The sequence below is a fragment of the Canis lupus genome, chromosome 30 (genome assembly GCF_011100685.1).
Source record: "Canis lupus familiaris isolate Mischka breed German Shepherd chromosome 30, alternate assembly UU_Cfam_GSD_1.0, whole genome shotgun sequence".
Lineage (NCBI taxonomy): Eukaryota > Metazoa > Chordata > Mammalia > Carnivora > Canidae > Canis > Canis lupus.
Window position 1 is genome coordinate 7,663,318 of NC_049251.1, and position 23,428 is coordinate 7,686,745.

Genomic DNA, 23,428 nt, shown 5'->3' on the forward strand with positions numbered 1-23,428 from the left:
AATTTAATTTATTGGCTTTTTTTGTCTGTTACTATTTTTTTTTAGTTGTTGCCTAGGGCATATTATAAACAGACCTGACCTTTCACAGTCTACTTAGAGTTGATATTTCACCACTTTGAGTAAAATATAGAAGCTTTATAACCATATAGATCCCTTGATCTTCCCTATTTTTTTGGTATACTTGTGATATGTATTACATCTACATACATTGAAAACCCCACCAGACAATGTTATAAATCAGCCTTACATATTTTTTTTCAGCCTTACATATTTTAGAGAACTTTGAAGGAAAATGGTCTCCTCCATTTCTCCTCTAGTATAATTTCCCTTGAACCTAAAGAGGTTTGTTTAGCCATTCATTTAGAGGGAGCCTACGGCAAATAAATTCCCTTGTTTTTTTCTTTATCCAAGAATGTTTTCATTTCATCCTCATTCCTGAAAGATATTTTAACTGGATGTAGAATCCTGGGTCAATGGTTCTTTTCTTTCAGTACTTTAAAGATGTTGTTGCACTGTCTTCTGGAATCATGATTTCTGTGAGAATGGTTCCTTCCTTCTCTGTATGTAATGTGTTGATTTTCTCTGAGTGCAGTTAACATTTTTTTCTTTAACATTGATATTCAGAAATTTATTATGATGTGCCTAGGTGTGATTACTTTTGCATTTAAGCCATTTGCTTAAATGAGCAAATGGATTACTGAGCTTTTTGAACATGTAAATTTATACCTTTCACAAAATTTGAGATGTTTTCAGCCATTAATTTCTGCACCTTTATCTCTTTTTTCTGGGACTTGAGTTACACATATGTTAGACCTTTTGATATTGTTCCATAGGTCCCTGAAGCTCCTTTTTATTCTTTTGTTTTTGTTTTAAATTTTTTAACCTTTCTTCTTTCTCTTCTTCAGAGTAGCTAGTTTTGTTGATTTGTCTTCAGGTTAATTTACTTTTTCCTTAGCTATCTCTATTCTGATGGTGAGTTCATCCAGTAAATTTTTTATTTCAGATAATGTGTTTTTCAGGTCTGTTTTCCATTATAGTTTTTGTGTCTCTGCTGAGAACTTCTGTCTTTCTATTCATTTCACATATTTTTACCTTTATCTCTTGGAGTGTCATTATAATGCCTACTTTTAAATCTCTGTCTGAAAATTCCCAATACCTAGGTCATCTTGATATTGATATGTGTTGATTACCTTTTTCTTTGAGAACTGATGATGTTCTCCTGGTTCTTTGTCTGTCATGTAATTTTGGATTATATCCTGGACATTTATCCTGATACTATGTTATTAGACTCTGAGTTCTGTTGGTTGATATTCTCTAGGGAATGTTGATATTTTTGTCTTAGTAGGTAACTGACCTTCAGATATCACAAGTTCTTTCTCATGTGGATAGTGGTTCCAACAGCAGTTCAGTTTTCAAGACCTTTGGGTCTATCCCATGTGTAGGCTGCTCAAGGGTTAGTCTAGGACTTGGGCAATAGTTTATATCATAGTTTAGTTCTCAAAGCCTTTTCTGCGCTGCTTTGGACCTGCCCTCTGAGTGCATAGCTTACGAGTGAGTCCAGGACTTGTGCCAATTCATGTAGAGAAGTAGGAGATCCCCTTCTTCAGCTCATCTTCTCCAGTATCTCTCCCACATTCATTGGCCCTCAGAGTCCCCTTTTCCCAGTACTTTGGCCAGAAAGATGAGGTTTTAGCTTCCCACACCATCATTGCAACAATTTAAAACCACAAGAGAAAAGAGAAGAAAAAAAAAAAAAACAGGAAACAACCCTGTGTGGGTTGTTTCTTCAAGTTTGACTCCTCTCTACAGTCCACTTGCTTTTGTTTACTTTTCAGAGGCCTCAGTTGCTTTTTTTGTATTTTGTTTAGAGTTTTTCATTTTACCCAGTGAGAAAGAGGCTATCGTGGGCTTGCTCTGTCTTGGCTAGCACTTGCAATTTATTCTGGTTTTTTACCCTTTTGATAATATGTGAAGCTTTGGTAGCAGCACAGGAAGTTTAATCTTTAAACTCTTGCCAGCTTTGCTAAAGTAAAATGTCATGTGGGATACAGCTTCATTTCATACGGTTTGGGAAAAAATGATATGAGGGTGAGCAACATGCATATAGAGAGAACAAGAGACACAGTAATAAAATAGATATGGCAAGACATTAACAGTTGGTGAATCTAGGTGAAAAAATATATGGGTGCTCATTTACTCTTTCAATTATTTTGTAAGTTTAAAAAATTGATGGGAAACTCTAATCTTAATAAATTCTTAGTCACCCTGATCTGATCCTCAGATCAGCCTAGTGGTGCTCTTCAGACTATGCTAATTGGTCAAACTTGGACTTTTAAGGAAGAAGAGTCATCCTATTCCAAATTTTCTCTGATGTCAAGGTAGCTTTCTTTATTCCTGAGAGAATAAACACTTTCTTTGGGCTATTTCTCTATATTTCCTCTACCTTGTTTTAACAAATTAGAAATTTTGTTTCTAGTGAGTAGTGTTCATCTCCCCAAAAGTTGATTGTCCTTTCTCTTACTGTTAGACAATTCCAAGCTCGAGTGTCCCGGCAAACTGTGTTGGCACTTGAGAAAGAAGAGGAGGAGGAAGTTTCTGGACCTTCTGTACCCCAGAGAAGCACACTGGCTGAACTAAAAAGCAAAGGGAAAAAGACAGCAAGAGCTCCAATCAGCCGTGTAGGAGGTGCCCTCAAGGGTAAGTTTGTTAAGTGTTATTATGGGAAGCTCTTAGTCTCAGGTGGTAGGCAAATTATGTAGAGATAATGTATAAATATATATGTGGACACTGTCCTAGTTTTCTTTTTTTTTTCTAGTTTTCTGAATACTAGGTAGCAAAAAGAAGTCTTCAGAGAGCTGAGGTTACAGTATGCAGTAAAAGCAAAAGATGTCAGCAATTTTGTGTCTTAATTAAGAAAAGTTTAATATATAGGAAACATCAAGAGTTTCTGAGTTTGAGTTGTTAGTCGAAAGAAGATATGCAATAATATAGCTTCATATTGTCAAAGTAAAGCTTACATGTACCAAAGCCTGAGAGAATATATTAATGTGATCTTCAGCTTTTTGGTGTCAGAAATTAGACTCTGTATACCTAAAGATGATCAATGATAAGCAATTTTTTAAAATTTCTTTTTAAATTTACTATGTTTAGGGAAGTTTTAGGTTCAGAGCAAGATTGAACAGAAAGTACAGAGAGCAATAAGCTTTTACTAACTATATTTATAGCAGTTAGACATACAAAACAGAATTTTAAACAATTTCTGATTCCTTTTATGTTATCAACTTACCAGTATTCAAAATGTTGGGCAGCCCGGGTGGCTCAGCAGTTTAGCACCGCCTTCAGCCCAGGGTGTGATCCTGGAGACCTGGGATCGAGTACCACATCGGGCTCCCTGCGTGGAGCCTGCTTCTCCCTCTGCCTCTGATTTTTATTTATTTAAATAAGTAAAAATCTTTAAAAAAAAAAAAAACACAAAATGTTACTTGCAGATCCTAGAATTAGGGTATAAAGAGCATATAGACCTAAAGAATATTTCATCCAAATCATAATGAAACTTGATTGTAGTAAGGAGCCCTACTACAGAGAACACCCCTAATAAATGAACTGATCTGTCTTCTTTAGATTCAGCACATTTCAGCTGATTTCCATTAAAAGAAAAATTTTAAATTGACAAATGAAGATTTAGGTTAGTGTAGTCTCTGAGAAAGCTAGACAATGTTAGAATGATGACTGAAGGAAGATGCAGAATATTTTTTTTAACATCTGTAAGTAAAAGATTAGAGGTGAGGGAAAGGAGGGAGAGTATAAGTAACAAACAGAATGGATTAAAAAGTTACTAATTTGATTCATGTGAGGTTTTTAAACTATTACTTAAAAAAATCTCTGTTTCTATGGTAGTATGATTTGATTTTAGGAAAAGTTAGATATACCTTATCTGGCATCTCAGTTGATAATTAAAGCTTTTTTTTTTTTAAAGATTTTATTTATTTATTCATGAGAGACACAGAGAGAGAGAGGCAGAGATACAGGCAGAGGGAGAAGCAGGCTCTATGTGGGAAGCCCAATGTAGGACTTGATCCCAGGACTCTGGGAATCACACCCTGAGCCAAAGGCAGATGCCAACTGCTGAGCCACCCAGGCGTCCTGATAATTACAAATTTCACATAAAGTTTTAATATTTTTCTCCTAGCTTCAAACCAGAACAGAAGACTCCAAAATCCAGTTCCTCAACAGATGCAAAGTAATTCCAGAATTACTATTTTTGATGAAAATGCTGATGAGGCTTCTGGAGCAGAGTTGTTTAAGCCTACAGTTCAACCATGGATAGCACCCCCTGTGTCCAGAGCCAAAGAAAATGAGCTGCAGGCAGGCCCTTGGAACACAGGCAGGCCTTTGGAATACCGGGTAAGGACTCTTAGATGCAGTCTTCTTGCCGACTTAACAAAGACTTCAGATTTAGAGTAGAGGAGTATTTTTAGTATCTCTTTTCATTCTTCCTGAATGATTAGGCATGGTCTTCATAGATTGTGTCAGAATATATAACTGTGGTAATTTTCATTTTCTTCTTCATTGCCAGCCTCATGGTGGTACAGCTTCTGTGACCACTGTACCCTCTCTGCTTCCCAGTTTTACTCCATATGTTGAAGAAACTGCACAACAGCCAGTTATGTGAGTTTGATTTCCTGATATTCTGAGGTGGGAATTATTAAGAGTATGCAAAAACACCTATCCTGGTTCCCAAAGGCATTTTCTTCTTTATGGGAATGAAAGTAACCAAATTGTGGTTTTTTAATGTCTGTGTTCTTTAGAGTATGTTATGGCTGAAAGACCATTTAGTAATATTCCTATTGAGACATAAACTTCATAGGTTTATATTTACATTGCTGTAGTCAAAGATAATCACTTTGATTTGAGTGAAATGTCTACCTTTATTATTATTATTTTTTTAAGATTTTATTTATTTGAGAGAGAGATACAGAGAGCACAAGAGAGAGAGCATGAGCAGTAGGGGAGGGGCAGAGGGAGAAGGAGAAGCAGACTCCCTGGTGAGCAGGGAGCCTGATGTGGAGCTGGCTGCCAGGACCCCAGGACCATGACCTGAGCCAAAGGCAGATGCTTAACAGATGGAGCCACCCAGGTACCCTGTTCTACCTTTGTTATTGACAGTAATTAGAAATTATGATAGTTTTTCCTCTTACACTGCTCTTTCCTTCTGGATGTCTTTTTCTTCCTAATCCTCAGTATTTGTTTTATAAGAAAAAGAATGATAGGTCATCAAGCAGTGTGAGATTTAGTCTAATACATAGCAGTGTAGAGCATATAAACTAGGGTCAGATTCTGTGTCCTAGTGCCAGAGTTTTCTCATAACTAACCTATAACCCCTCATCACTATATGCCAGGTACTATGGTAATGCAAAAATAAGATTTGTAGCAAAAAAATTCTGCCTAACAAAAGCTCAATACAAGGGAGGCTATTATTAAGAAAATTCAAGGAGAGGTACCTGGCTAGTATCAGGGTCATGAGATCAGCTGAGCACAGTCTGAGATTCTTCCTCTCCCTCTGCCCCTCTCCACAATGCTCTCTTTCTCTCTCAAACAGATGAATAAATCTTTTAAAAACATGGAAAGAAAAGAAGAAAATCCTATGAACCTGTACAAGGGATTACCTGAAGAAATTGATAGCACACATTTGTGGATGTTTAATTTTTTAATGTTTCAAATCACTTTTGGATTCAACTCTGTCAAAATAAATATGGTATAGAAAATGTTGAATTTTATTTTTATTTAAACTCTTCTTCAGGGCACCTAGGTGGCTTAGTTAGTTAAGCATCTGCCTTCTGCTTAGGTCATGATCCTGGGGTCCTGGGATCGAGCCCTGCATCAGGCTCCCTGCTCAGCAGGGAGTTTGCTTCTCCTTCTCCCTCCCCCTGTTAATGCTCTCTCTCCTCTCATTCTGTCTCTCAAACAAATTAATTCTTTAAAAAAATAAAAGTCTTCTTCATGACTGTCTTATTTGACCTCTCTGCAACATTTTTCTTTAGTTTATATTTTTCCTTTTTTTTTTTTTTTTAAGATTTTATTTTTGAGAGTGAGAGAGATAGCCAGAGAGAGCTGAAGCAGAGGGGAGAGGGAATAGCAGGCTCCCTACTGAGCAGGGAGCATGACGTGGCTCTCAATTCCAGGACCCTGGGGTCATGACCTGAAGGGAAGGCAGATGCTTAACTGACTGAGCCACCCAGGCATGCCTTGTTTGTTTTTCTTAATGATATGTTCCAGGAGCTCTTCCTCTTCAGGTTAAGATAAAAGATTAAGATAAAAGATTCAGCTAAAATCTGTAATAAGAGTTGCAGATTTTTCCCCCTAATTTGTTACTTGATTTTGATCTTGTTTAGTGGTAACCATTACAAATATATTTCTTATTCTTATATAGATTTAACAGTCTTCTTTATGATTTCTGTGTCTCCATTGTTCTTTGCTGGGATTAATACAACCTGCCTAATCTTTCTACTTCTAGTATTATTTATCCCTTTTATTCTTTATGCTGTCACAAGTCTACATTGCAAATCTCATTGTTTCATTTTCCTGATCAGAATTCCTTGACAGCTCCGTGTAACCTTTGGGATGAAACCAAAACTCCTTAAGTTATAAAACCATTCTTTATTTGGCCTCTGCTAACGTCTCCAATTTCCTCCCCTGCATATAGTCAAACCAGACCGTTTGCAAGTTCCTGAACTTATCAAGAGCAGCTACCCTTTGGATGTTTGGGTTGTTTTTACTTTTTGGCTAATTTTGAATAACGCTTCTGTGAACATTTGTGTAGGAGTTTGGGTTTTTTGGGGTTTTTTGTTTTGTTTTGTTTTGTTTTTTGGTGGACATATGTTTTCATTTCCTATGGGTATATACCTAGGAAGGGAATTGCTGAGTCATTAAGTAACTCCATGTTTAACATTTTCAGGAACTGTCACACTGTTTTCCACAGAGGCTGCACCATTTTCCAGTCCCAATTTGCCATAATGAATGAGGGCTCCATTTTCTCTACATCCTCACCAACACTTATTATTATTCACTTTCTTTTGGTTTTGGTTTTTTGGTTTTGCCATCCTAGTGGGTGTGAGGTGGTATCTCATTATGGTTTGGGTTTGCCTTTTTTTAATGATGAATGATACTGAACATCTTTTCATGGGCTTATTGGCCATTTGTATGTCTTTGGAGAATTGCCTATTCAAATCTTTTGCCTGTTTTTCAATTGGATTATTTGTCTATTTTTTAAAAGATTTTATTTGTTTATTTGAGAGAGAGTGTGAGCATGAGTGGAGAGAGAGGCAGAGGGAGGAAGAAGGAGAAAATTTCAAGTGGATTCTGTGCTGACATCTGAGGCTGTCACGGGGCTTGATCCCATGACCCTGAGATCACAACCTTAGCTGAAATCGAGTCGGTTGCCCAACCCACTGAGCCACCCAGGCACCCCTATCTTTTTATTTTTGAGTTGTAAGAATTTATATATTCTGAGTACAAGTTCCTTATCAGATATATGATTTGCAGATTTTTTCCCATTCTGTCAGTTGTCTTTTCACTTTCTTTGTTTTTCTTTTCACTTTCTTGATGTTGTCTTTTGAACCCCAAAAGGTTTAAAAATTTTGATGAAGTGCAATTTATATATATTTTTTCTTTTGTTTCTTATATTTTTGGTGTTATATCCAAGAAGGCTTTGCCTAACCCAAGATCATGAAGATTTACTCCTGTGTTTTCTTCTGAAAGCTTTATAGTTCTAGCTCTTAGCTCTTACATTTATGTCTGTGATCCATTCTTAGCTAATGTTTTGTGTATGACATAAGGAAGGAGTCCAACTTCATTCTTCTGCATGTGGATATCCAGTTGTTGGGAAAAACTTCTTTCCTCATTAGATGATCTTGATACTCCTTTTTCTTTCTTTATTTTTTTTTTTTCAGAGAGGGAATGGGGATAGGCAGAGCAACAGAGAGAATCTCAAGCAGGCCTGTGCCCAGTGCAGAGCCTGATGTGGGCCCCAGTCTCACAACCCCAAGATCATGACCTGAGCCAAAATCAAGAATCAGACACTTAACTAAGCCACCAGGTGCCCCAAATGGTCTTGGTATTCTTGTTAAAAATCAACTGACCACCATAATGTATGCATTTAACTTTGAGACTTTTCTCTTGATCTATATGTGTATCCTTATGCCATATCCTTGATTACTGTAGATTTGTTGCAACTTTTGAAATCTAGAAGTTTGAGTCTCCCATCTTGGTTCTTCTTTTTAAAGATTATTTTGACCATTCTGGTCCCTATGCAATTCCATCTGAATTTTAGGATCATTTTGGTAATTTCTGCAAAATAACCAGCTAGGATTGTGTTACAGATTGTGCTCTGAATTTGTTGATCAATTTAATGAATAATGCCATCTCTGATCCATGGACATAGAATATCTTTTATTTGTATCTTCTTTAGTTTCTTTCAACAGTGTTTCATAGTTTTCAGAACACAAGTTTTGCACTTTAAAAAAAATGAAAAAAAAAATAAAAAAATTTAAAAAATGAGATGTTATTTTTTTAAGCTATTTCAGGTTTATAGAAAAATTGTACAGAAAGTACAGAGTGTTCCCATATACTTCCTCCTCCCCAACCCTGTATACAGTTCTCCCTATTAACATCTTGCATCAGTGTGGTTTATTTGTTGTAATTGATATACCAATATTGATCCGTTATTAACCCATGTTCATAATTTACATTAGGGTTTTATAGTTCTATCAGTTTTTCATGTGTCCATCATTACAGTGTCACATAAAATAGTTTCAGTGCCCTAAAACTTTCTTCTGTTCCACCTGTTCCTTTATCCTTTCCTCGAATCCCTGGCAACCACCGATCTTTATATTGTCTTTAGAGTTCTACCTTCTCCAGAAGTCCTATAGTTGGAAATAAACAGTAAGCAAGCTTTTCAGACTAGCTTTTCTTAGTAATATGCATTCAAGGTTTCTTTGTGTCTTTTTGTGGCTTGATAGCTCATTTATTTTTAGTACTGAATGATATTTCATTGTGTAGATGTTTATTTATGGGAGAACATCTTGGTTGCTTCCAATTTTGGCAATTATGAATAAAGTTGCTATAAACACTTGTGCACAGGGCTTTATGTGGACGTAAGTTTTCAACTCATATAGCTGGATTTTAGTGTAAAACTAAGTTTAGCTTTGTGAGAAAGTGCCAAACTCTATTCCAAGGTGGCTGTACCATTTGGATTCATTCATACCTCCACATCCTTGTCAACATTTGGTGTTGTCAATATTTTAGATTTTAACATTCTAATAGTTGTGTGTTGGTATCTCCTTGTTTTAATTTGTAATGTCTTGATAACATATGATATTGAGTATCTTTTATATGCTTATTTGCCTTCTGTATATCTTCTTTGGTGTCTGTCCGTACTTCTTTTTCAAAACTTTATTCTGAAGTACTTGATTCTTTTTGGTGCTACTGTAAATAGAAATGTTTTCCTAATTTCCTTTTCAGATTATTCATTTCAAGTGTATCAAATACAATTGATTTTTATATATTGATTTCCTATCGTACTTCTTCGGTGAACTCACTATTAGCCCTAATAGTTTTTATAGATTCTTAGGATTTTCTATATATAAGATCATGTTATCTGCAAATAGAGATATTTGCCACCTGGATGGTTTGTTTCTTCTTTAATTTATGCTTTATTTCTTTTTTTTTTCCTAATTGCCCTGGCTGGAAATTCCAGTACAGTTTTGAATAGAAGTGGCAAGAATGGACATTCTTATCTTGTTCCTGATCTTAGGAGAGAAACATTCAGCCTTTCATCATTAAGTATAATGTTTGTGTGGCATTTTTGTAGATATCCTTTATCTGGCTGACCAAGTTGAAGAAGCCTTTTAAGTATGTAGATGCTTGAACCCTATCATTAAAGGTTCCGATTTAGTGGATCTGGGGTAGTGACCAAATGTCTTTTTTTTTTTTTTTTTTTTTAAGATTTTATATATTTGTTTTTCTATTTTTTTAATTTTTTTTAATTTTTTTTATTTGTTTAGAGAGAATATGAGTAGGCAGCGAGGCAGAGGGAGAGAGTGAGAGAGAGAGAGAGAGAGAGAGAATCTCAAACAGACTCCACACTGAGTGTGGAGCCAGATGTGGGTCTCCATCTCAGGATCCTGAGATCATGACCTGAGCTGAAATCAAGAATCAGATGCTTAACTGAATAAACCAGGTGCCCTGGGACCAGATATCTTGAGTTGTAAAAAGGCACATAAGAAAATACAAGATAGGGGCTCCTGGGTGGCTCAATTGGTTAAGCATCTGCCTTTGGCTCAGGTCAGGATCCCAGAGTCCTGGGGTCAAGCCTCCCTGCTCAGCAGGAAACCCAATACTCCTCCCTCTGCTGCTCCTCATGCTTGTGCTCTCTCTCTCTCTCTCTCTCTCTGCCAAATAAATAAGTAAAATTAAAAAAAAAATAGAAAAGATACATAAGTGATTCTGTCCATAGCCAGGATTGAGAATATCTGCCTTATTTTGGTTGAAGTACTTCATGCTTCACTCTTTTCGAACCTGTATTATCACTCTCACTCTTTCCCCTCAGCTGAGAACCTTGAACTTTACATCATCACCTCCTCACTCTAATTGTTTTTAGTGATAAATAGTAGAAAATGGGCTATATTATATATTACATAGGTTAATTTTCATATACTAGGTTTGATTAACATGATATTCAGATTTATTTCACCTATAAGGAATATAAGCTATCTGATGACCCTAACTTATGGCTAATTTCCTTCCTCATCATAACTGAGTAGTACTCAGAACATAATTATTGATAATCCATGTAAATTATTTTTTAGCCTCTTTTCTCAATCTTTTTTTTTTTGAAATAAATTATACATAGTCTTTTTTTTTAATTATACATAGTCTTAATAGTGACATTGTCCCTGTGTTCTGTCAAAACATGTAAGAAATAATTCATTTGACCCGTATAATGAATAATAGTTATTTTGCTTCTTTAGGACACCATGTAAAATTGAACCTAGTATAAACCATATTCTAAGCACTAGAAAGCCTGGAAAGGAAGAAGGAGATCTCCTGCAAAGAGTTCAGAGCCATCAGCAAGAGTCTCAGGAGAAGAAAGAGAAGATGATGTATTGTAAGGAGAAGATTTATGCAGGAGTGGGGGAGTTCTCCTTTGAAGAGATCCGGGCTGAAGTTTTCCGGAAGAAATTAAAAGCGCGAAGGGAAGGTAATGTGTATTGATCTAGTTCATAGCAAAATTTCTTGGGAATTGTAATCTTCATCACTACCCATTATCTTCTCAAGCATTCCCTCAATTTCAGTGAAGCAGCTCTGATCATGGTCACCAGAAACCTCCTTTTTGCCAAATCTAGTGGCCATTTATCAGTCTGGATCTTTTTTGACCTCTTGGCTTCATTTGACACCATTGATGAAATACTTGTTTGTGAAATGCTTCTCTTGGCTTTTTCCTTGGTGTGTATTCCCTCTCAGTCTCCTTCAATGCTATTTTCATCAAAGACCTCTTCCTGAGGCCCAGGATAGAGTCCTGGAATATTCCAATTATCTTTTCTTTCTACAACTATCAGTAGGTAATGGATTAAATACTGTTTACAAGCTGAGAACTCTCAAATTTGTATCTCTATTTCTGACATTTCACCTGAACTCCAGGCTAATATTCAGTTACCTGTATCTATTGGCTATTCCAATAGATGTTTTAAACTCAACATAGCCATAACAGATTCACTGATTTCTGCCAAAAGCCACACCCTAACACATACACACACCACAGGCCTCCCCATTTCAGTAAAAGGGAACACCATGCACCCAGTTGGTTTAAGCCAAAAAAAAAAAAACGATGAAATCATCTATGATCTCTCTTTCTGTACCATTCCCCTACATCTAATGAATAAGCCTATCAACTGTACTACCAAAAAAATTCCCAAATCTTTCATTTATCACCATTCTTATTATTAATCCAAACCACCATCTTTTAGGTAGACTACTACAGTTAGACTTTCTGCTTTAAGTCTGGCCTTATCAGTCCATTTTACTAATAGCAGATGATCTTTATAAAAAGTCCAAGTCCTATCATTACTTTACTTAAAATTCTTCAATGTTTTCTCATTGTCTTACCATGCAGTACAAACTCTTATCCATACATGACTTGGCTCCTGCCTACTTCTCCAACCTCATCTTTTACTTTTCTCCCTCTTACTATTCTATAATCATGCTAGCCTTCTCTGGAATCCTTTAACACAGTGATCTTATTCCTGCATTAAGGCCTTTGCACCAACTTTGGCCTAGAATCTTTCCCCAGATCTTTTTTTTTTTTTTTTAAGATTTTATTTATTTATTTATTTATTTGTTTGTTTGTTTGTTTGTTTGTTTATTTATTTAAAGACACAGAGAGGCAGAGACTTAGGCAGAGGGAGAAGCAGGCTCCCTGCAGGAAGCCCAATGTGGGACTCAATCCCGGGATTCCAGGAACACGCCCTGAGCCGAAGGCAGATGCTCTACTGCTGAGCCACCCACGTGTCCTATTTCCCCAGATCTTTATATGACTGGCTTCTTGTCATTCAGGTTACAACTTTATGAACCTCACTCTCTTAAAATGATCTTCCCTGCTTACTGGTCTTTAGTAGCTCCTGACCTCCATCCTACTCAGTCACACCTTCTTATATCACCTATTTTATGTTATTTAATTTTTAACAGTGATTTTCTTTTCTTTTTTTTTTTTTTTTTTAAGATTTTATTTATTTATTCATGAGAGACCCAGAAAGAGAAAGAGGCAGAGACACAGGCAGAGGGAGGAGCAGACTCCATGCAGGGACCCTGACGTGGGACTCGATCCCAGGTCTCCAGGATCATGCCCTGGACTAAAGGTGGCACTAAACCACTGGGCCACCGGGGCTGCCCTGATTTTCTTATTAATTTGTGTGTGTGTGTGTGTGTATGTGTGTGTCCCAAATTGAATGTTAGTGTCACATGACCAAGGACTTTGTATTATGCACCACTGAAACGTAAATGCTTTGAATTGTGCATAGCACATCATAGATATTCTGGTTCTTATTGACTAAATAAATAAAAGAATAGAGACCTAGAGCTCAAGCAGAGGACTTTGCTTCGTTTATATTATTCTCATCTGTAATATTAGCATGTTTGTTGAGGCCATGGGCTGCAAAGACAGTTTTTGACAGAATAAATTGCTATTAGGAGTAATGAAATGCATCAGCCAACCTTACCATTTCTAGCTGAGCTACTGACCAGTGCAGAGAAGAGAGCAGAAATGCAGAAACAGATTGAAGAGATGGAGAAGAAGCTAAAAGAAATTCAGACTACTCAGCGAGAAAGAATGGGTGATAAGGTAATTTCTCTCCTTTTTAAATTTTTTTTTTATTAAATTTTTAAAAAATTTTTTTTATTTATTTATGATAGAGAGAGAGAGAGAGAGAGAGAGAGGCAGAGACACAGGCAGAGGGAGAAGCAAGCTCCGTGCACCGGGAGCCCTACGTGGGATTCGATCCCGGGTCTCCAGGATCGCGCCCTGGGCCAAAGGCAGGCGCCAAACCGCTGCGCCACCCAGGGATCCCCTTTTTAAATTTTTTTAATTTAAAAATTAAATTTAAATTTAATTTAAAATTAAAAGAAAAATATTTTTAAAGAGAGATTTTATTTATTCATGAGAGACACAAAGAGAAGCAGAGACACGGGCAGAGGGAGAAGCAGGCTCCCTGCAGGGAGCCCGATGTGGGACTCGATCCCAGGACCCCAGGATCACGCCCTGAGCACATGCCACCCAGGCGCCCGTCTCCTTTTTTAAAAATATGTATTTATTTATTTTAGGGAGAGCATGCACAAGCAGGGAGAGGGGCAGAGGGTGAAGGAGAAGAGAAACAGACTCCTCACTGAGCACAGAGCCCATATAGGGCTCAATCTCACAACCCTGAGACCATGACCTGAGCTGAAACCAAGAGTCAGACGTTTAACCAACTGCACCAGCCACGAGCCCCTATTTCTCTTTTTTTAATGCAGGAAACTACACTTACTGAAACAAATTTAAACAATATAAAAGCATAGAGGATAAAAGTCCTCCAAAACCCCATTCAGATTTCTGGTAGTTTCATAGCTATTAGCAACAAAGTCCAACAGGAAAGTAACTTAACAGGGGACCTTGTTGTGCCCAAGATTGCGAATCTGAGAAACCACCAAGGAGCCTACACCGATGCAAACACACGAGGGTTTATTTACAAGCTCGAACTTGGGTCCAAGCATACGCGACACAGCGGAGCAGGGACTTGGACCCTGAAACTAAGAGGGGTAGCAGCTTTATAGGGACCAGTGGCCACTGGGATATGCAGAAAGTTGCACAGTCATGTCGGTCCACACGCAGGTGGCCTATTGAATTACATTTTACTCTAAAGTATCCTTTTGAACTGACCTATTAATGAGCCGATTTCCGATTAGGGTGTGCCCTGAGGCTTGACTAGGGCGGGGCAGCGCCCTAAGCAATAAGCAGATCAGCACAAGGCGGGTGCAGCACAAAATGGAGTCAGTCCTGCTCTTGCTTGTCCAGGGGTAGGGGATTTTTGTTAAATTTCCTGGGTCCCACAACCTCAATTGGAACTTGTCTCACTAGAAGTGATGTAATTTATTGACTTCTTAGTTAGGCTCTAAGCTATTGTTTTGTAACTTCTGGATTTCAGCTTTTTATTCTAGTCATGTTCCATTGAAATGGGGTTACCCAAAGAAATTGGTATATGCTTGGCACTGCTCCATTGAATACAACAGAAACTAGTAATGTAAATTATTGAATAGATATTTTATATGGTTTTATGTGATTAGTGAGTATCTAGGGGAAGAGTATGATAAATGTAATTTTAAAACTAAAGCTTGAAAATAGAATTTTCTAGATTTAAGAGACACATCGATTTTGTTTATTTAATGCAAATAGCAAGAAGAGAAGATGCCTACAAAGGAGACAGCTGAACTACAAATTGCCTCGGAGTCTCAGGAAATACCAGGAATGGCCCTATCCGGTTCTGTTTTTCCAGTAAACTCTTGTGCCAGGTAGGACCACAGTGGTAAAAGAGATGATGCTTATAGAAGGGCATTTAGAACCAACGTTTGACTCCAGTGATTTGAAGTCTTTTATTAATATCAAGACATAATGTTTGCAAGTCTCTGTCACAACACAAGTTCTGATGCTGATGAGGGAAGACTTTTTTCTGTTTAAAAAAATACATGTTTCTTATAGAAACAATCAAATATAATTTTTAAATTTAAAAAAAAAATTTTTTTTAAGTAGGCTCCACACCCAGCATGGTGCCAACACAGGGCTTGAACTCATGACCCTGAGATCAAGACCTGAGCTGAGATCAAGAGTTGGTTGGATGCTTAACTGACTGAGCCACCCAGGCATCCCTCAAACATAATTTTTTATTATTTATTTTTATTTTTATTTTTTAAAAATATTTCATTTATTTATTCATGAGAAACAGAGAGAGAGAGAGAGAGAGAGAGGCAGAGTCACAGGCAGAGACACAGGCAGAGGGAGAAGCAGGCTCCATGCAGGGAGCCCGATGTGGGACTCAATCCTGGGACTTCAGGATCATGTCCTGGGCCAAAGGCAGGCACCAAACCACTGAGCCACCCAGGGATCCCAAATATAATTTTTTAAAGAGAAAATCACCCATGTCTACAACCTAGAGATTATTGCTATTAACATAAGTATATCCTTATGTGTTCTATTTTTTGTCTTATTTGATAAAAATGAGAGTTTACCATCTTGTAATCTGCTTATACTGTTAATATTATAACATCTATTATCAAGTATACTTCTATAACAATTTTAATGACTGAAATTCTATTAAAGAATTTGGATCAACAGTACTAGAATATTTTCTTTTTTTTGTTAAAGATTTTATTTATTGATTGATTTACTTACTTATTTATGAGATAGCAAGAGGGAGCACAAGCAGTGGGGAGAGGGAGAAACAGGCTCTAGATTCAGGGCTTGATCCCAGGACCCTGAGATCATGACCTGAGCCAAAGCAGACACTTAACCAACTGAGCTACTCAGGCACCCCTGTACTAGATAGAGTATTTTCTTCTTTAAGATTTAAAGATTTAAGATTTTATTTATTCATGAGAGACACAGAGAGAGAGGCAGAGACACAGGCAGAGGGAGAAGCGGGCTCCATGCAGGCAGCCCAATGCGGGACTTGATCCCAGGACTCCAGGATCATGCCCTGGGCTGAAGGCAGACGCCAAACCGCTGAGCCACCCAGGCATCCCTGAGTATTTTCTTTATCTTAGAGTGAAGATTATATTTAATGAAAAAACATCTTGGACTTTTAAGAAATAATTCTTTTTGTGGGTACTTAGGACATATTTTAAAATAAGTTTCTTTCTAGGGAGACTTCACTTGCAGAAAACATTTGGCAAGAACAACCTCATTCTAAAGGTGAGCTGTATTTGGCAATGTCATGAAAAACTTACCAAACAAACACATTATATAATATGTGATAAATATTTTTCTTAATTAATGTAAAGGTAGTTACAAGAAGACAAAGGAGAACTAAGATAATACTGTGTCTTTGAATCATGGAATTCAGTTATAAGCATATGATTTGAGATAGGAGAGACATTTAAAAGAGTGTTTTTTGTTTTTGTAAGATTCCTCAGTGCTTTAAAATGTTTAATTTAAATGAAAATTTAAATTTATATTAACTACCAAATATTATCTTCCACCTTAGTGGTGTATACCGAGCTAAACCTATTACTAGTATCCAGTAGCTAAAAAAATGTTTTTTTAGAAAAAAATGTTTAAAACTAAATCTATATATACTCAAATTTATTCTCTCTTCACTTAAAAATAAGTTAAAAGTGCTAAAAACATGAATATCTACCTATTAATAGTTTAAAATAAATTAAATAGAATCTGATTAAACTTCTAACTCTAACCACCAATTTATAGAAAGTACAAAGCCTGGAGGAACAAGTTAAACAACACAGGAGGATGTAATTGGCAAAAATTCCAGCATTATGGGGCAAACAACCCAGTTTCTTCAATAGAAAACTAAAACAACAAACCCTATAGAATCTAAATGGTTTAGGAGGTATTTCAACCAGTCACAGTATATGAATCTGTATTCCCAATTCAAACTTGCTAAATAATTTTGGTAAAAGGTGAATCTTGTAATTGATATATGATATTCAGAAATTATTAATCCTTATAGGTATGGTTATGTTTTGAAGATTATGCTTTTTTGAAAGATCCTCTTTTATAAATACATACTGAAATATTTACAAATGAAATGATGTGTCTTAGATTTGCTTTAAAATAATTTGAAGTTGGGTTGGGTTTGAAAGTAGTGATAGTGGTGGGGAATAAAGATGAAACGCAATCATCCATGTTTAGATAACTGATATTAAATGATCTCTACTTTTATATCTTTGAAATTGTTCATTATAAAAAACAGGTTACCTTTCTGCTTCCAAACAGTACAAAATACTAAATGATGATATCTTAAAGAATAGGCATTTACTCTTAAAAGCATAAATCTGTTTTCTTTTTTTATAGGTCCCAGTGTGCCTTTCTACATTTTTGATGAATTTCTTCTTTCAGAAAAAGAAAATACCAGGTTTGAAGTTTTGTTTTGATACAAAAGTCTTCTATTACTGTAAATGAGGATGCGTTAAGGGTTACTATTATCTATGTGAACAGAAAAATAAATTGTTAAATGGGATATGTTTTTTTTGCAGTCCTCCTGCAGCTCCCCCACAGGTTTTAGCCCAACGAAGACCCTTTGCAATTCTCAAAACTTCAGAAAGCATCAACTCCAATGAGGATGTATCTCCAGATGTTTGTGTAAGAAACAGTATTCCTAAGTTAATATAAGCAGACTAGTGAATTGTTTCATTCAATTCTCACAAAGTTAGGGTTAAACTAAAATCACTAGCTTAAAATTTAAACACTTGAAAAGATGCTTAATGTCATTAGTCAGAGCATGGAAAGATACTACGTCACGTACACTGGTGATAGCTATAATCAAAGAAAATAACAAGTGATGAGAATGTAGAGAAATGAGAATGTAGAGAAATGAGGACCCTCATACAATGCTGGTAGGAATATAAAATTGTGCAGCCACTTTGGAAAACAGCTTGGTAGTTCCTCAAAATGTTCAACATTGAGTTACCATTTATCTCTGACCTAGCAATTATCTCCAAGGTATATATCCAAGATAATTAAAAACATGTTTAAATTTAAAAAATTGTACATGAATGTTCATAGCAACATTATTTATAATAGCTAAAATATACTAGCAAATATGCTATAATTTCATTTGTTATAAAACCTTATTTATTTATGTATTTATGTATTAACTTATTAAGTAGGCTCCATACCCAACATGGAGCTTGAACTCAAGACCCCAAGACCAAGAGTCATGTGCTCCACCAACTGAGCCAGCCAGATGGCTCTAAAACCCTTTTCAAGTGTATGCACTTAAGTGTATATAACCTACCAGGTAATATGTGTATGGTAACAACAGTTGCCTCTGGGGAGTAGTAATTGGAGTAGAGAGGGGGGTCAAGTATGGGAGGGAGACTTTTTCACAATATAGCCTATTCAACTAGTTGACTTTTTAAACCATGTACATGTATTACTTTGAATGACAAAGGGGGCCACCTGGGTGGCTTATTTGGTTAAGCATCTGACTCTTAGTTTCGGCTGAGGTCATGATCTCAGGGTCCTGGGGTCCAGCCCTGTGTCAGGCTCCACACCCATTGGGGAGTCTGCTTGAGATTTTCCCTCTCCCTCTGCACTTCCCCTGCTCCAGCACTCACTCACTCACTCACTCTAAATCAATCAATCAATCTTTGAAAGGCAAAGGAATATTTTAAATATTTTCCTTTTTTTTTAACTTTATACTTTGTATTCCATATTTTCTACTGTGACCATGAATTATCTTTAAGAAATAAAATAAAAATTCAACATTTGGCATAGAAGAAGACTTAAAAGCTAGGAGGATAGCAGATTATCAGATCATTTTTCTAGGCTAAAGCCAGAAGAAAAATAGTATTATTCCACTAACTCTTAGATGAAATTGGATGGGGGAAAAAACATTGTCCAGTATTTTTCCTTTGTGTGGAGAATCCTCACAGTGTTTTGTTTTTTTTATAACATACAGTCTGCTGTTTTCTTGATATAAAACCTTTTTCCGGGACGCCTGGGTGGCTCAGTGGTTGGGCGTCTGCCTTCCACCCAGAGCGTGATCTGCAGTCCTGGGATCAAGTCCCACATCGGGCTCCCTGCATGGAGCCTGCTTCTCCCTCTGCCTCTGTCTCTGCCTCTTTCTCTCTGTGTTTCTCATGAATAAATAAATAAAAGCTTAAAAAAAAACCAAAACTTTTTCCCCAGATTTTACCATGTGCTTTTTTTATATTATCTTTTCTAGAGATTCTAATACGCTGTGTTGAAAATCACTTATCTGATGTCTGTCTCTCTAAGTAAAAAAGATAGTCCCTCCATGTGCTCACTGAAATATTTCAGCTAAACTTTATGGGGTTTTTATTTCAGGATGAATTTACAGGAATTGAGCCCTTGAGTGAGGATGCTATTATCACAGGTTTCAGGAATGTAACTATATGTCCTAACCCAGAAGACACTTGTGACTTCGCTAGAGCAGCTCGTTTTGTATCCACTCCTTTTCATGAGATAATGTCCTTGAAGGATCTCCCTTCTGATCCTGAGAGACTGCTGCAGGAGGAGGATCTAGATGTGAAGATCTCTGAGGACCAGCAGACTGCTTATGGCACCATCTACAATCCAGCTCTCAGCATCAAGAAACTCAGGTGATTGGGGATCCCTGGGTGGCGCAGCGGTTTAGCGCCTGCCTTTGGCCCAGGGCGCGATCCTGGAGACCCGGGATCGAATCCCACGTCAGGCTCCCGGTGCATGGAGCCTGCTTCTCCCTCTGCCTGTGTCTCTGCCTCTCTCTCTCTCTCATGAATAAATAAATTAAAAATCTTTAAAAAAAAAAAAAAAAAAAAAAAGAAACTCAGGTGATTGATTGTAGGTTGCATAAACCAGATTGAGTGATCTCGTATTCTGTGCGTGCTTGTCAGTTAGAGTGATCATTTATCAAGCTCTCACTAACTGCCAGATACTGTGTTAAGTGCTTTACATGACAGTAGGACTCCCCCTGATAAAGTGGTGGTGGGCTTTGGTAATTGATTTGAATATGAGGGTTAGAATAAGTAAATTTTGATGGTTCTGAGACTGAAAGCCCCAGGAGGATTCTGATGTCTTTGAGAAAACTTGGCAAAGTATACCTACCTAATGGAGAGACAGGAAGCATTTTGTTTTTCCTTTAATATTAAGTTCTAAATAATGGGAGAATAGCTTGACACTAACTTTAGATAGGCAACTGGAAATGTACTTTTTAAAAAGTATCTTTTAGGGGCACCTGGGTGGCTCAGTTGGTTAAGCATCGGACTCTTGATTGCGGCTCAGGTCATGATCTCAGGGTTGTGAGATTAAGCCCTGCGTTGGGCTCTGTGCTTAGTGTAGAGTCTACCTGAGATTCTCTCTCTCCCTCTGCCCCTCTTCCTGTTCTTGCTGTCTCTCTCTCTCTCTCTCTCTCTCTCAAATAAATAAATAAATAAATAAATAAATAAATAAATATTTTTTTTTTAAGTATCTTTTAATGGAGAGGTGGAAATGAATAAAGAATGGTATAGGGATCCCTGGGTGGCACAGCGGTTTGGCGCCTGCCTTTGGCCCAGGGCGCGATTCTGGAGACCCAGGATCAAATCCCACGTCGGGCTCCCGGTGCATGGAGCCTGCTTCTCCCTCTGCTATGTCTCTGCCTCTCTCTCTCTCTCTCTGTGACTATCATAAATAAATAAAAATTTTTTAAAAAATTAAAAAAAAAAAAAAAGAATGGTATGAAGGGGGATGCCTGGGTGGCTCAGTGGTTGAGCGTCTGCCTTTGGCTCAGGTTGTGATCCTAGTCTGGGGATCAAGTCCCACATTGGGCTCCCCACAGGGAGCCTGCTTCTCCCTCTGCCTATGTCTGCGTCTCTCTGTGTGTCTCTCATGAATTTAAAAAAAAAAAAAGAAAAAAAATGGTATGGAGGAATGGCATAGAGAATCAAAGACTAAGCCTTATGATCTATCTTATTTATTTATTTATTTATTTATTTATTTATTTATTTATTTATGACTTATTTATTCATGAGAGACACAGAGAGGCAGAGACACAGGCAGAGGGAGAAGCAGACTCCCTGCAGGGAGCCCGATATGGAACTTGATCCCAAGACCCCGGGATCATGACCTGAGCCAAAGGCAGACGCTTAACCACTGAGCTACCCAGGTGCCCTGATCTATCTATATTTAAAAGTTAGCTAATTTAAACAAACAATTTTGGTTTTAGTAATATTCTTTAATTTGCCAATTTGTGCTTTTAAAACTACATTTTCAAATTGTTGTCCAACAAACTTTCTATCACCTTTGCTAGCATGTATTCACCTTGAGTGATTTGGGTTTCCCTTTATTTTTGAAAAAAATTTGTTTTTAAGATTTTATCCATCCATTTGACAGAGCAAGAGAGCATAAGCAGGGGGAGCGGCAGGGAGAGGGAGAAGCAGACTCCCTGCTGGGCAGGGAGCCCGATGCAGGGTTTGGTCCCTGAACCCCAGGATCATGACCCGAGCAGAAGGCAGATGCTTAACCAACTGAGCCATCCAGGCGTCCCAACCTTTTCTTAATAAAAAAAAGTCTATAGAAGAGATAAACAAGAAACAAGTATCTTAGTGTTTCTCAGTAGTTTAGAATAGACGTAGATTAGGCATTTGCTGTAGATTAGATAAATAAAGCATAATTTAGAAAATCTAATGCTGAGCATTGCTTATCAACCAGGGTGGATAAAGTCATCTAAATTCTGATTATGAATCTGTATTTCAGGAAAATAATGGACTTTGAAAATTAGACTAATGAATATTAAATAAAATAACAAAGGTAAGGTCATATCTATTCTCCCTATGAGGACTGACTCATTTGTGGTTCTTTCAGCCCAATTATTGAAGACAGCCGTGAAGCCACACACTCCTCAGGGTTCTCTGGGTCTTCTGCCTCAGTTACAAGTTCTTCCTCCATCAAATGTCTTCAAATTCCTGAAAAACTGGAGCTTACTAATGAAACTTCAGGTAACTTCCTGCATACCACTTGTAAGCAAACCTCTACCATGTCTAGTGAACACTTACTTATCTCAGCAAACTGAGCTATATGTTTTTCTCTGTAGAAAAGTTGCCATAAATTGTGAAATTTCTAGAATGAATCAGTATTAAGTGAACACATAAAGACCTGAGTTAGATGAGTGGTGTTAGGTTAGCTCTGTTGATTGTGCAAATACTGTGTTTTTTCTTCTCCCTTTTATAACACCCATATTAGGGTTTGTGGGTAATGGGTTTTGTTTTTCAACCTTTTCCCCCTCAGCAGACAACCCTACTCAGTCACCTTGGTGTCCACAGTATCGCAGACAACTACTAAACTCTCTCTTGGAGCTGAGGGCCTCTGCAGAGTTTTTTATAGAAGATAAACCAATGCCTAATTTGGAAATAGAAAAGGAAATTGAATTGAGTAAGTATCAATTGAACACACGGTGTTTTTTTATAGGACAGAATACAAGTTAAGTGATTATTTGTACTTGAGCTTAATTCTTGAGCACAGTAAATATTTTTAGATTATAAGAAACAGCATTATAGGGTCACCTGGCTGGCTCAGTCAGTAGAGCATGTGACTCTTGATCTCAGGGTTGTAAGTTTGAACCCCACATTAGGAGTAGAGTTTACTTAATTAAAACAAAAAACAAACTCAGTATAAAAAAAAGGAAGAAAAGTATATTCTCAGTATAAGAAAAGGAAGAAAGAAACAGCATTATAAAAAAAAAAAAAAAAAGAAACAGCATTACAGAGATTGACACAGTAAGTTCATGTCCCAGTAACAATATGGATTCTGTCTTCCCCTCTTTCACTTTTAACAAATGATTTTGAAAAGTATTGTAACTGGCTGCTGATTGGCAAATATAAAGTACTATTAGCCCTTAAACCGGGAAGTAAAAGCTAAGGCGCTATACATACTCAGTGATTTTTATTTTATTTATTTATATTTATTTATTTATTTTTTCATACTCAGTGATTTTTAAGTCGAATCAAACCTTCTTTACAGGTAATGAAGATTATTGCATTAAACAATACCTAATATGTGAAGATTACAAGTTATTCTGGGTGACACCAAGAAACTCTGCAGAGTTAACCATAATAAAGGTGGGACTGATTCTTTGTCATTTCAATTACCTTGTAAAAAAAATAATGTGGGTTGAAGCCGTAACCATGG

General features: G+C 37.0%; 1 protein-coding gene across 2 annotated transcripts in view; it reads left to right on the plus strand.

Moving 5' to 3' along the window:
• Positions 1 to 23,428, plus strand: part of BUB1B (BUB1 mitotic checkpoint serine/threonine kinase B) — a 48,349-nt gene that overhangs the window by 15,873 nt on the left and 9,048 nt on the right. The window contains exons 6-18 of one of the 2 annotated variants that reach the window (XM_038580030.1): positions 2,528 to 2,697; positions 4,190 to 4,404; positions 4,577 to 4,668; positions 11,028 to 11,257; positions 13,281 to 13,393; positions 14,981 to 15,096; positions 16,443 to 16,492; positions 17,612 to 17,672; positions 17,794 to 17,899; positions 19,610 to 19,884; positions 22,106 to 22,239; positions 22,529 to 22,672; positions 23,261 to 23,358. In XM_038580030.1, the coding sequence (XP_038435958.1) occupies positions 2,528 to 2,697; positions 4,190 to 4,404; positions 4,577 to 4,668; positions 11,028 to 11,257; positions 13,281 to 13,393; positions 14,981 to 15,096; positions 16,443 to 16,492; positions 17,612 to 17,672; positions 17,794 to 17,899; positions 19,610 to 19,884; positions 22,106 to 22,239; positions 22,529 to 22,672; positions 23,261 to 23,358 (1,804 nt within the window). The remainder of the gene's footprint in view (positions 1 to 2,527; positions 2,698 to 4,189; positions 4,405 to 4,576; positions 4,669 to 11,027; positions 11,258 to 13,280; positions 13,394 to 14,980; positions 15,097 to 16,442; positions 16,493 to 17,611; positions 17,673 to 17,793; positions 17,900 to 19,609; positions 19,885 to 22,105; positions 22,240 to 22,528; positions 22,673 to 23,260; positions 23,359 to 23,428) is intronic. The other variant, XM_038580031.1, reaches the window with a different exon arrangement.